This window comes from Paroedura picta, chromosome 3, assembly GCF_049243985.1.
Source record: "Paroedura picta isolate Pp20150507F chromosome 3, Ppicta_v3.0, whole genome shotgun sequence".
NCBI lineage: Eukaryota > Metazoa > Chordata > Lepidosauria > Squamata > Gekkonidae > Paroedura > Paroedura picta.
In genome coordinates this window covers 108,247,661-108,262,025 of record NC_135371.1, presented here as the reverse complement: position 1 = coordinate 108,262,025, position 14,365 = coordinate 108,247,661, and the positions used below count along the sequence as shown (strand labels likewise).

Below are 14,365 nucleotides of genomic sequence, written 5' to 3'. Positions count from 1 at the left end.
TACTCCCTGCAGGGCATAGGGCAATAGGCGGTCCATCAGATATGTGGGTCATAGACTGCAAAGGGACTTAAAGGTTAAAACCAAAAGCTTGAACCAGATCCAGGAGTATGTATTAGAGTGGGGATAGGCAACATTTTGACCAAGTGTTGGGTAGAAAGTGCAATGTCTACCAGTGAAGATGTTGCTGTGCCACTAAACAAAATGGGAAATCAGAAACAAAGGTTGAACTTGGCCAGGCACCACTTGGTGCAACCTGAGGAATTTGCCTAGGACATGACTGGTATCAAAGCAGTGGAGGCAGTGATGGACATGAACCATGCCTGTTTGTTTCTCCCACACTTCTGGACCCAGCTGTGCTGTAGCAGCCTCGGTTGCTTGGGTGGAGATCTTGGCACACATGCCTTCTCCTGGATTGGATTTAGGCTCACAGAGAGCCATGTTCACACTTACCAACAATCCAAAGAGCCACATTTACTTCCGTCCCTGGCATGAGGCTTGCACTTCACAAAAGCTTGCAGCCTATCTGCTTCTTTGACAGCAGCTATTTCAAAGTGAAAACCACAGGCCCCACTAGTCAAGGGCCTTGCTTACTTACCTGAAATATAGGACAGATGGCATATTGTGTTCAGAAGAGCCACATGGGGCTCTCAAACCATTGTATCACTGATCTAGGATACAGGAGACCCAGATTCAATTCTCCACTTTGCCATGGATGCTTACTGGAAATCTTGGATCAATCATTCTCAGTGTAGCCAACTTCCTTTGGTTGAAAGGAGAACTGTGTTTGTGGTAGTGATGAGCATAAATAAATCTGGCATGAAGTTCTATGTGGAGGCACTACTAAAAATCTGTTGTACCATATCCTGGTAACTTCATCATAGAAAAAGAATGGAATAGGAAGAAAAGCACTGTTAGGCTTCTATGGATATCCAAATAGAAACAGATGCTTCCTGGAGTACGAAGATTTCAACAAACCTCAAGGAGAGGTCTTACAAACTGAGGCTCTTCTACTTTTTTTTTTTTTTTTGCAATCTTGGCATTTTCAGAAAAGCCGTTTTTGAGGACAGGGTGGCAATAGGTAGATAATGGTCATAGTGCAGGATGGCCATTCATTTAACGTCTGAATAATCATTATATGTCTTTCCCCGCGATGTAGTGCTTAAAGGAGCCAGCTTGGTGTGGTGGTTAAAGAGTGGCAGCTTTTAATCTGGTGAGCAGGGTTTGATTCCCTGCTCTTCCTCCATATGCAGCCAGTTGGGTGACTTTAGGCTCATCACAGCACTGAAAGCTGTCCTGACTGAGCAGTAATATCAGGGCTCTCTCAGCCTCACCCACCTCGCAGGGTGTATGTTGTGGGGAGAGGAAAGGGAAGGCAATTGTAAGCCACTTTGAGACTCCTTAGTAAAAACCAACTCTTCTTCCTCAAAAGATGTCAGGTAAATCATGTTCTGAAGTGTGATAGAAGTGGAACACTATGCCTTATAATGGAATTTTTGTTTTAACTCCACTTTGAGGCTTTCTGATTGTGTACCAGCTTTTTGCTGCTGCCCCTCTTCACACACCCCTTCGCCTCAGGGTCCTTCATGACTGAGCTGAGTCACTGACTGACTGTTGAGGATATGGGGAGACTCCTACTGCACTCTTGTTTTTGCTTTACTGCTGTCCCTCCTGTAGACAAGATTGTGTTGCCCCTCCTCCACACTTGAGTATTGCTTTCATTTGGCCTAAACGTCTTCTTGAAGGGAGGGTGTAGAAAAAGAGGAAGGAAGCTGAGGGCTTGAGTGAGCGCAAAGAGTGCAAGAACGGTTGTGGCCGCCGAACCTGCTATGACTCTGCAGCCTCCACCTCTGAACACAACTAGGATTTCATTTTCTTTCCTGGCAAACAGTTTCTTCTCAATCACGGTTTCCACAGCCTCCAGGACTTGTGGGCAATGGCTCCTTGGCAGAAAACCAGTAAGAAAACTGGTGTGGGTATGTATCCTGCAGTCTCCTCTTTGGACTTTTCCAGTTCCTGTGGCAAAGTACTGAAGAACCTGAAGAGAACTGTATTGTTAGGTCTGTTGATAAATAGGCCGTCAGCTTTGCATGGTTTTGTTAAGCCTATCCTGAATCCATGCATTTCAAAGTAGCTTTGGAAGAAGACGTAGCTTCCTTCCATGACTTTTTAGCGTAGTTGCACAAAAGTAACCAGGAAGCCTGAGGAGAAATAACGTTCATTGTCAGGTTGATGCTGACTTTCAAATTTAGAGCATGCAAAGTTTTTGTTATGGAGTAACCGAATTGGAGTTCTGAAAACTTGTTTGAATCATGCAACTTGAAGTCTTGCCTACAAGGAATGTTAACACCTTCATTTTTAGCAACCCTATTCTGTAGGCCTTTGTGCTTGGACTTTTTAATAGGAATTACTTTTATCTGCTTGTACTTTTGTGACAACTAAGCCTGTTTCATCTGCCTGCTCTAGAGAGTTATCTCTGGTTGAGATTTCAGGGGTAATTTCTGTGCTAATATAATCAACTTTTTTTTTACTCCAAACTGTATGGAAGGATGGAGCAGAGAGGTGGGAAGGGGAGCCTTTCAAGTGGAAATTCCATCTCTAAATGACTAAATGTAAATGTTACCATTTACCTCCCTTTGAAACCTGTGTAAATTGTGTTCATGGCGGGCAGGCAATGTTCACATTTTGATCAGCTAGAAGCTGTATGCAATGATGCATCTAATGATGTGATTTCTAGGAAGAATGCTGTAAGCCAAACACTTTTCTTTCCTGAGGTTTTGTTTAAATGGCAACATTGCAAAATATTTCAGAGCTCACAGTAGGCTTAATTGTTACTGTTGCAAAACTAATGAACGAAGATACTGACTTCTGTTTGAGAACAAGTAAAAAAAACCTTCTGTCTGAAAAGCATTTGAGGCCTAGTAATCATTGGTGGGTATGGGCCCACGCCAGCATTCAGCAGTACTGTTGCTTCCTCTGCCTCACAGGAAGCCTAGGACCATGCAGGGATATCCCACACTGTGGCTCTTCCCCCTTATCATCATTAAGCCAGTTTTCCAAGAGTTTATACTAGTATGGAGAAGAGCTGTAGTTCAGTGGTGGCCTCTCCTGTGGTGCAGAGGTTACTAGGGGTGCCGTTCCCAAGTGGGACCTGGGGATGCCCCAGTTTTACAGCTTATCTCCAGGTGACAGAGATCAGTTGCCGCAGAGAAAATGGCTGCCTGCTTTGGAAGGTGGACTCCATGGTATTATACTCCCCTGAGGTCCTTCCTCATCGGAAATCCTGCCCACTCCTGGCCACCCCCAAAGGCTCCAGGCGTTTCCCAACCCAGAGCTGGCAATCCTACATGTTACCCCAGGGGCATAAGATGGTGATGCAGCTGCAGATCCTATCCCATGCCAGGGCAGTAACCAAAGAGCACCCTGTGATTTTTTTTTCTGGCCAATAATTTGGGTTAACTGGTATAATATTTTTAAATATGAACTATTTTATTCCAACTTACATTATTCTGTTATCACTGTTAACATTTCTGTAACCGAAGTGGACAAGTTACTGGGTTCAGTGAGGGCGACCACTTGCCCCTTAGATCCCTGTCCGTCCTGGTTGCTCAAATCAGGCGACCAGCGGATAGGAGGCCCCTTGAGGGAGATTGTCAACCTCTCCTTAACATCTGGAGAGTTTCCCAAGGGGCTCAAGGAAGCAGTGGTATGCCCCTTACTGAAAAAGCCATCATTGGGCCCGCGGAACCCCACCAGTTACCGCCCAGTTTCGCACTTGGCGTTTCTGGGTAAGGTGATAGAGCGGGCCGCGGCGGACCAACTCCTAGATTTCTTGGATGAAACTTCGGCCCTCGACCCATACCAGTCTGGCTTCCGCCCTGGCCACAGGGTGGAGACCGTGCTGGTCGCCCTCATGGATGATATCCGGTGCCAGCTGGATCGGGGCGGCTCCACCATTCTCGTGCTTCTAGACCTGTCGGCCGCATTTGATGTGGTCGACCACGAGTTATTGGTACACCGCCTCACCGGAGCTGGAATAAGGGGGACTGCGCTTCAATGGCTGGTCTCCTTCCTCCAGAACCGGACACAGAGGGTTGCGATGGGGGAGAGTATGTCGAGCCCTTATGAGCTCCCTTGTGGGGTTCCGCAGGGGGCGATACTCTCTCCCACACTTTTTAACATCTATATGCGTCCTCTAGCCCAGCTGGTCCGGGGCTATGGGCTGGGTTGCCATCAATATGCGGATGACACCCAGCTCTACTTCCTAATGGACGGCCGGCTGGACTCCACCCCGGATACATTTGCCAGCTGCTTGGAAATGGTAGCTCGATGGCTCAGGCAGAGTCGCCTGAAACTCAACCCCTCCAAGACGGAGGTCCTGTGGCTGGGCAGAAGAGGGCAGGACCATGCCTGAACGGGGTGCAATTAACACCTGCACCAGTTGCCAGGAATTTGGGAGTGACATTTGATGCCTCCCTCTCTATGGAGGCTCAGGTCAACAATGTAGCTCGGACGGCATTTTTCCATCTTCACCAAGCCCGGCTACTAGCGCCCTACCTGTCCTCGGAACACCTGGTCACAGTGATCCATGCAACGGTCACTTCCAGATTAGATTTCTGTAACTCGCTCTACGCGGGCCTTCCCTTGTCTTTGACTCGCAAGTTACAGCTGGTCCAAAATGCGGCTGCCAGGGTCCTCACTAGAACACCTTTGAGGGCCCACAGTCAGCCGGTGCTTCGTCATCTGCACTGGTTACCAGTCTGTTTCTGAATCAGATTCAAGGTATTGGTATTGACCTTTAAGGCTATACGTGGCCTGGGTCCCGTCTACCTGCGGGACCGCTTGGTTGCTTATGCCCCCCGCAGGACACTCCGTTCTGCGGGTATGAATTTACTGGTTGTCCCGGGCCCACAGGATGTTCGCCTGGCCTCGACCCGGGCCAGGGCCTTTTCAGTCCTGGCCCCAACCTGGTGGAATGAGCTCCCAGAAGAGCTAAGGGCCCTGCAGGATCTATTAGCTTTCCGCAGGGCCTGTAAGACGGAGCTCTTCCGCCAGGCATATGGTTGAGGCCAGGGCAGCTCTCCCACTAATCCATCAGAGGATCCCCTCCAATATTGAGATCTCTAACATCGAGATCATGGTTAGATCTATTGTATTGGTGCCACCCTCTTCTGAACATTATTCTCTCCACCAGGCTGAACTAAGATCAGAATTGTGACCACCGCCGCTATATGTTATATGTAACTTTTAATTGGGGTTTTTATGGGGATTTTATTGTCTTTTAACTATTTATGTTGTAAACCGCCCTGAGACCTATTGGGAGAAGGGCGGTCTAAAAATTAAATAATAATAATTAAAAAAAAAACATTTCTACCTTGGGAAATTTTAAAGTACAATGAGATAAACATGGCTTGCAAGATGTGGTAACATAAAGAGCTGTGATATTTCAGCCATGTCAAATTCAACTGAGAATGCAGTGGGCCTACTCTACGATTGCCCAACTGACAGCAGCCCAGTTCACGTGATTCTTGACACTATTCCCATAGAGGGAGAAATTATCCAATAGGGCCACAGCCTATAAGGGTGGAGGGAAGAAGTTTGCCACACTCCTTACCAGAGTTTTCACTCAGTTGAATATACAAACTGCAGCTGTTATAATTAGTTGTGACAGAGAGAAGCGGAAATCTTGACAGCCTTAAAGTTCCCTTCAGGGGTTGAAGACTTAATTTTAATCTTGCTGTCATTGACAGATTGAAATGGTATTAGACCATTTTTATTTCTGAGATGAGTTCTAGAATGTAAAATGTCATTCAGTAAAATAATTTGTACCAGTGGAAAGTTCTGCATTGGCTGTAATTTGGGTATAACAACACATACATGGGCCTCTCCTGTCAACTCCTTCTCCATCATTACAATGTAAATCGGTTAGGGTCTTAACAACATTTAAGCCAGCACCTGAACCCAGGTAAAGAACATACTGACATTGTGCATAGCAAGTCCAAGTTTCAGTTGTATGTTAAAACTCAGGCTGTTTTGAATGCACCACTGTTTTTATAGATACTTCTAGGAAGCGTAGCTATTTGTTTTACTAATAACTTGCCATTCTTCCTAGATATATTTCTTCCAGACATGCAAATTATTTTTGAGGCTTTTTTACTTGAATAAAAACAGTTTTGAGAGTTTATATATGAAAATATTTTGTATTTAGCATGTTAAGGCTCACCTTGTCTTTGAGCATAATGTGAAAAATATTCTTACTTCATACCTTTTCACATAATCAAGAATCTTATGGCATCTTAATGAATGCCAAAGTGCAATAAAGGTTTTTGTGGGCTACAGTGTGCATCAAGAAAGTAGCTAGGTATTCCATGTCTGTATTCCAAAAATCATAGTTTGGTATAGTGGTTAGGAGTGCAGAATTCTAATCTGGTGATCTGGGTTTGATTCCGTGCTCCCCCACATGCAACCAGCTGGGTGACCTTGGGCTCCCCACAGCACTGATAAAGCTGTTCTGACCAAGCAGCAATATCAGGGCTCTCTCAACCTCACCCACCTCACAGGGTGTCTGTTGTGGGGAGGGAAAAGATGGAAGGCAAAAGGCTGTGGAACTCCTCCAGAGCTCCTGTAGATCCCTGGGAGGTCTACGGACACCTGGCTGGGAAGGCCTGATTTAGATACTTGCCAACTCAGGATACCATTTGATGCATCTAATGAAGTAGGTGACCATTCACAAAAGCATAGACTGAATTTCTTAGACTTTATTTCATATAACAGGACTTTTCATTACTTTTGTTAAAAGTGTTTAGCACAGCCAACCAACTGAAATGGGTAAAACATGGTGTTTTTAAAGGGATTTTCCCATATGTTTCTATAATTGATAAGCCACATAATATATTTTAATGGTGTTTTGATCTTTTCAAATAATTTGGGAACATTTACAGTAAATTTCCACATACTCAGTTAGAAACAATCATGCCTACAAAGCCACTTCCTTTGTCAGTTAGTCTGATGTCAACATGCTAGAAGTTTGTTCTTTTTTTTCCCCCAGGTACTATCCAGCAAGCAAGGGAATACTATCATTCTGTCATACTGTCATGGGGTTGATGTTAATTGAATTTGGAACTTTAATAACTATTTTATTAAGACATGTACAATGAATAATGTTGCAGGACAAGGTCTGCATGTATGTTCCTGTGCTGGATTCATTAAAAGCCAAATCGATAGGAACCAAGTTTAAGACTCTAGCTGAAGTGACCACAAAATGTAATCTTTCTGTGTAGCTGTTGAGGTAATACTAATCCCAGTGGCTTAATAACACCCATGCCACTGGATAGTCTACATATCTTTAAACCGCTCCTGCGGAACAGTAATAAATAAAAGGCTAAGGGGTAACAGGGAGGAGATAGGGCGGACCCTGTCTGGGATAAAACCTCGGGGCTCCTGATTCGCCCCTCCGAGTGGCACTCGAGGGCCAAGTGGCCAATTGGGAGCCGCACACACCGAGGCTCCCCATTGGCTACTTGGCCCATCCTCCTATGAGCACTCTGGCAAGTCGGCCGTCTGCGGAGTCAGCCGTCCTCGCCTCTGCGCTCACACCACCGTAAGTCCTCCCCACTGGAAAACCCACAGGGACACCACATCCACGGCGCCGCGCCCCTGCTTCTTTACCTTCCCCAATCTATGCTCCTCGCCCAGACAGGGGCTGCCCGCAACCCTCGCCTGCTCTTCACCCGCTGCTGCCGCCACCGCCTGGCCCTAAGAGGCCGCGGCTGCCTCTGCGCCCACCGCCAACCCAGCCCTTCTGCCCGCCCCACCACATGTCGCTGCGAACGACCAACCTTCTCCCCACCCTGATAAAGCCCCACGCCTCCCCAGCCCGACAAAGCCCCGCGCCTCCCCACCCTGATAAAGCCCCACCCCTCCCCGGCCTGACAAAGCTCCGCGCCTCCCTGCCCCAACTAAGCCCCGCGCCCCTGGACTTACCCTGCTGCCCCGACACTATGCCCCTGCTCTGCAGCCGCCAATGGCCCGCCATAGAAAAACCACCCCTAAATAAATTATTTGAAACTTCTACTGCTGTCCTCTGTGCGCTCAACATTCCTGGACACTTTCAAACCCAGAACCAGAGAGGAGGGAACTTAAGACCGCTCACACAGCGCTTTCTGTGCTGCCGCCCCTCAAGGCCCCACCCTTGCTCCTGAACTCAGCCCCACCTGCCTTCTTCCCTTCCAGAGCCCTGTCCCATTCACACACATGGCCCCGCAAACACTGGCCCCCTCTCTCCAATTACGACGGAGGAACAGCGAGCCTTCGCCGTGCAGCCTACCCTGCTGTTGGTTGCTGTGCACAGGAACCTGTTGCTGGCCCTGCGACACGCTGGTCACCACGCGTTCTGTGCCCTCCACACCCCAGCAGTTGGATCCAGCTGCCCTGTCGCCCAAGAGCCGAAGTTCCTGTGCCCGCTCACCCTCGATGACAGAATTGCCTGCCTTGAGCCTCTTCTCCCTCCGGCATGAGCATCCCCCTCTGTACCATGGTCCCTTCCCCCCTGCCGCTTCTACCACCTCACGTTGAATTACTCCCATGACGGGTTGGAGGGAAGGCTGCGCTTTCATCTCGGGTGCCTGAGCTCCCCCCTCCATTTCCTCCTGAAGGTTGTGCTCTTCTCAGCCTGCTGTGTCCCCCCTCCCCCGTCTCATTCATTGGGATGCCTGTCTCGAATGCTCCTCTAGGGGCCTGCGTCTTCCTCTCTCCGCCCGGGTGTTGCTATGAGCACCCTTTCCAAGCCTCTCTCCACACTCCTCCTTCTCTTCGGAGTTCTCCTGTGTGTTGTTTGCCCCCCCTTCGTTCTGTCGTGACTCTTCCCACATCTTGCTCCACGCTCGCACAGCCTTCTCCCCCCCCTCTACACATGCCCATTTTTACAAATGGGCTTTCTTACTAGTTCTTTTTATAAGATTCAATTGGTGTGCGTTTTGCAGGTTAGGCTGATTAAAATGCATCAACCTGAATTAAGCTTTGACTGTAGACAGGGAATTCTATGGGTGTTTCCGCACAAGGACCAATGTTGCCAATTGGTCCCACAAAGTGGAAACACTATTTTTAAAAGTTCAATCTTGGCGTTACGCATACCTGCTTTTTTAGTGGAATCCAGTAGCGTTTCATTCGTTTCCCACAGGTTTCCAGTCTTGCACAAATCACTAGACAGGAAGCGATTTTCCTGTGCTTTGTCCCGCCCCTGGCCGTCAGTCAAACGAACAGCCAATGGGTGGTTGTTATCATGCTCCGGGAAAGCCCCTTTCCCTTTAAGAAAAGTTTAAAAACACACACACATTGCAATGAATATGTGTTAATTCATTGCAACGGAGAGACCCATCTAGCTGGCAGCTTGCGTGTGAGCTGGCGATTCATCATTGCCATGCTCCCCCGAGTGAAAAGAAAAATCCCCTCCCCGCACGGGCGCGATTTTCGGCCGAAAATAAAGGGAACTTGCAAACGGGGCTGTGTTGTGCTTGGGGACTTAGGGGAGCTTTAAAGCACTTCTGTGGAGGGATTTCAGCCGGTGAAGCCTCGCAGGGTGAATGAAGGCTCGCCGGTTCGTTGCTGTCTGCTTGCTCCGAGAAAAAAAAATGGTGATCGCTTCACCGGAAGTTCGGAGGAGAGAGCCAGGGGGAGGGACTTTGCTGGAACCGCAACAATGGGAACTCACAGGTCTTTTTCACTAGTGTTGCAGATTGTTTCCAAGAGTGTAGCGCTTTTCGGAGGGTGAATCCACTTTTCCCGATTTCCATTTAAGTGCTACAACGAATCGCTTTTTGCGGGACTGTTTCAGGAGTCTTGCAGATTGTGTGCGATGTCTTGCGGAACTGCAGATTAGTAGCGTTTACCATTTGCAAGCCTTCTGCTACATTGAAGTTGTGCGGAATGGTCCTATGTTGTTGTTGTTTTTGTTAGGTGCGAAGTCGTGTCCGACCCATGGACAATGATCCTCCAGGCCTTCCTGTCCTTGTTTGCCTTTTGAACTTGTCCATTGGGTTTTCATGGCAAAGATACTGGAGTGGTTTGCCATTTCCTTCTCCAGTGGATCACCTTTTGTCAGAACTCTCAGCTATGACCTGTCCGTCTTGGGTGGCCCTGCACGGCATAGCTCATAGCTTCACTGAGCTATGCAAGCCCCCTTGCCACGACAAGGCAGCGATCCTTGAAGGGGGGGCCCTATGTTAAGCCTTTGCTATTAAGTTAAACCTTTGCTACCAAAGCAATGAAGATGACTGGAAGAACAGACAGCATAATTCTTAACCATGCACTTAATAGGGTGTATACTGTAAATACACCTTGTATTTAGTATTCTGTCCTGAACAGAAGTTTGTGATTTAATAGCAGACAAGCTCAGCATAGTTCATTTGTCATTAATGGATCACTGTTTAGTAAGGCTCAAATTCATGAGGATTCTGGAATTCCTGGTACCTTGGGGTGAGACCAAACAATAGAATATGGGGCTATAGCTCAGTGGTAAAGAATCTGTTTGATTCTCCCCTGCAGATGAATCTACCCAGTTTAATGAGGATTCTTGGTGGAGTTCTGCCACTATGGCTGGTATTCTGGTGAAGCCTTGGTCAGGAAATAAACAAATTTGGGCAGGGGATACAGCTCCTTTGCTTATTAAGCAGCTCAAGGCAATGAAATGGCTGAAATGGCTACAGTGCTGACAGAGCCCTCACAGTGCCTGTATTTAAATCTATTCCATGGTAGTGATGGGAACAAAGAAAGCACACTTCACTAACACCTTGGATCCATGGAAAGGCATTCTTAATAGGTTGATAATTGTTTCAGATGCTTTTTTGAATGAATTGATGTTTGTTGCATGAGGGTCTAGATTGGGATTTGGAGGTTTGCTTGATTGGTTTGCTTATATGATTAATTTGCAAAGCCTTTTGCAAGGTGAAAAAAATCACTCACGTTAGTTCCAAGGTGGACACCACATATAGTGATCTAATTGCACGTAGAGATTTCATTTGAGATGAAATTGTGTTTGAGATGTTTGGATTTCTTCATTATGAAGACTTGGACAGTGTGATCTATCATGTGTATCTCAGATCTTGTCTACCTTAGCTGATCAGAGCGACCAGGGAGTGGAATGAATGGCCATGGGAAATTATAAATGTCTCTTTGAAGAGATTTCCAGTAAAGCCTGTTACTTAAGAAGCTTTCACTTGGTCTACTTAATTTGTTAAGCATTATTTAGTGATATGACCATATATGGTCATGTTGACACATCCACCACTCCCAAAATGGCCAGTGATGGTCCTGGAGGGGGTGAGGAGGGTCCCTGTTTGGGCATGTACACAGCTATGCTTCCCAACCATATTCTGCACAATCCTGTCACTTCTGGAGTTTCTTGAAGCCTGAAGAATGGTTCAGGGGGGTTAAAAAATGAGAAAGGCTGATCTAATTTTCCCCTTGTACCATTTAATCATACAACATAAAAACTTTACTGTCTTTCCAAAGATGTGCTGAGCCTCTGAATAGCCCTCATTGGGGAACATCCCCCCAGTAGGGTGATGGCAGCCCCCAACTGTGGTCCAATCAGACGCTCTTCCCCACTCCCTGCTCCTCCTCCTTCCCAGCACTTGGTGTGAGGAGGATGATCAGTCAGGGAGTAAGCCCAGGAACTGCGGGTGGCCCTCCAGCTGCGTTCTGCCATGCTCCGCCATGGCTGTGCCGCATTATGTGGTCACTGGTAGAAGTAGAAAATAGATTCAGGCTCCATCTGGAAAATAATATTAATATTTATATTTGGAAAACAGATTCGGATGTTGGTCTAAAGTGGAGAAAAAGGTTTGAGTCCAGTGGCACTTTTAAAACCAACAAAGTTATATTAGGTATAAGCTTACATGCACATACATATTTCTTCAGAACTTCACACGGAAGCTTATAACCAGAATAAGACTTTATTGGCCTTAAAGGTGCCAATGGACTCAAACTGCATATTTGGAAAGTAACCATGTGCTACTTCCTAAAGTAAGCCCGCTTGGTGTAGTGGTTAAAAGCACGGACTTCTAATCTGGCAAGATGGATTTGATTCCCCACTCCTCTTCCACATGCAACCAGCTGGGTGATCTTGAGCTTGCCGCAGCATTGATAAAACTGTTTTGACTGAGCAGGAAAATCAGGGTTCTCTCAGCCTCACCCATCTCACAGGGTGTCTGTTGTGGGGAGAGGAAAGGGAAGGCGAATGTAACCTGCTTTGAGACTACTTTGGGTAGAAAAAACTGGCATATAAGAACCAACTCTTCTTCTAAATTACTAGAGATTTTTTAAAACACTCACAACTAATTTTCAGTTAAATTACGTAGCCCTGTGGATTGTTTGTACAATGCCAATGAACTGTGGCAGAAGCCATGTGGTTAGCTTTCATCAAAAACTCCGTGTGTTCTACTATAGGGCAAAAACTTAAAAAAAACACCTACCTATTTTGTGTATCAAGTGATCTTACAAGAGGACTTTTGGGAGGCAATACGTGTTTTTGCAATGAAAAAGACCATGGATTTTTAATGATTTTAAAGGATTTTAAATGAATTTGCCCCCATACTTTGATACCAAACATATTACAAATTAATCAACGAGATTCTTCTTACAGCTGGGCAATATATTAAGCAAACTGGGGAAAGTGAGATGTGTGTTCTTGAGGCATGATAGAAAAATCCCAGTGTGGATCATAGTATAATTTAAGAAATGTTAAAAATACAATTTCAAGTTAATAACAGAAACTTTCATGTCACGACTCATGAGATTGTATATATGTGTGTGATTAGGTTGTGGTATGTGTGTTGGAGAGGAATTGTTAATTTTATTATTATTATTTTATTGCCAACTTCCTGGTGGGACCTGGAGAATCCCACAATTACAATTGATTTCCAGATAACAGAGGTCATTTTTTTGGGGAGGGGGGTTTGCTGTCAAGTCACAGCTGACTTATGGTGACCCCCATGTTGTTTTGAAGTCAAGAGATGCATAGAGGTGGTTTGCCATTGCCTGCTTCTGCATTGCAACCCTGGTATTCTCTGGTGGCCTCCCAGCCAAATACTGGGGCCATTCTGCATGACTTAAATATAGCAGAAGTCTTACCTTTGGTAAACACTACAAATTCAAGGTTCCGCATGACGTCGCACACAATCTGCAACGCTCCTGCAACACTCCTGCAAAAAGCGCTTAATTGTAGCGCTTTTCGGGGAATCAGGAAAAGTGGATTCCCCCTGAAAAAAACGCTACACATCTGCGCACAAGCTGCAACAAACCAGCAAAAGACATGTGCGTTCTCAATGTAGCAGTAGAAAGAAAGTCCCTCCGCCGCTCTTGCCCCGAACTTCCGGAGAAGTGATCGCCATTTTTCCCCCCTTAGACCTGTGAAAGCAATGAACGAGTGAGGCTTCTCTGGCTAAAGTCTTTCCACAGAAGTGATTTAAAGTAAAACAAAGCTCCCTAAGTTCCCAAGCACAACACAGCCTCCTGTTCGGCACTGCCTGTAATTTTGGCCACAAATCGCGCCCGTGGGGGGGGGGTTTCTACTTGAGGAGTATGTAAACGATTAAGTGCCAGCTCCTACACCAGCAAAAAGGTCTTTCCAATGCAACAATTGAACACATATTTGTTGCAACGGGTGTCTTTGGTTTTTAAAAAAACAGTTCTTAAAGGGGAAGGGGCTTTTCAGGAGAATGAACACAACAGCCCATTGGCTGTTCCGTTTGATTATTGGCCAGGGGCGGGAAGAAGCGCAGAAAACAATCGCTTCCTTTGTTGCAATTCCAGCGAGACCAGAAACCTGTGGGGAATGAATGAAACGCTACTGGGACTTCTATATTCCACTAAAAAAAAAGGTATGCGGAATGACGAACTTGCACTATTTAATATAGTGTTTCTGCATTCTGTGAACAATTGGCAACATTGGTCCTTGTGCGGAATGGCCCCTGGTCATGGCCATGTTTGGCCTCTGAGATCAGACTGCTTTGGAGGCTGGATTCTAAGGTTCATTTGCTTTATTTATACCCTTTCTCCCCAGTGTCTCCATTTTATCCTCACCACAAGCCTGTGAGGTAGGTTTGGCTGCAAGTGTGAGCTTCCATAGCAGAGTGGAGATTCTTTTAGATACTAGTAGCACTCTTAACCTCTATACCACACCGACTTTAGGTATTTTACTGTGCTGAACTCCCCAAACCCCGTTCTCCACATGCTGCACCCAGAAATCTCCAGAGATTTCTCAACCCAGAGCTGGCAATCTTATAAGGTCTCCCCAAATATTTAAGCTTTGTTTATGCTATTAGCAATGATTATGATAATATTCGATGTATTTGGAAATTGGAGATTGCTT

General features: G+C 46.2%; 1 protein-coding gene across 1 annotated transcript in view; it reads left to right on the top strand.

The window, feature by feature from the left end:
- The first annotated feature begins 1,780 nt into the window (after window positions 1–1,780).
- The window catches only part of DOCK2 (dedicator of cytokinesis 2), a 430,014-nt gene continuing 417,429 nt past the window's right edge, over window positions 1,781–14,365 (top strand). The window contains exon 1 of the mRNA XM_077327133.1: window positions 1,781–1,973. Coding sequence (XP_077183248.1) covers window positions 1,934–1,973 — 40 coding nt within the window. The 5' untranslated portion in view covers window positions 1,781–1,933. The remainder of the gene's footprint in view (window positions 1,974–14,365) is intronic.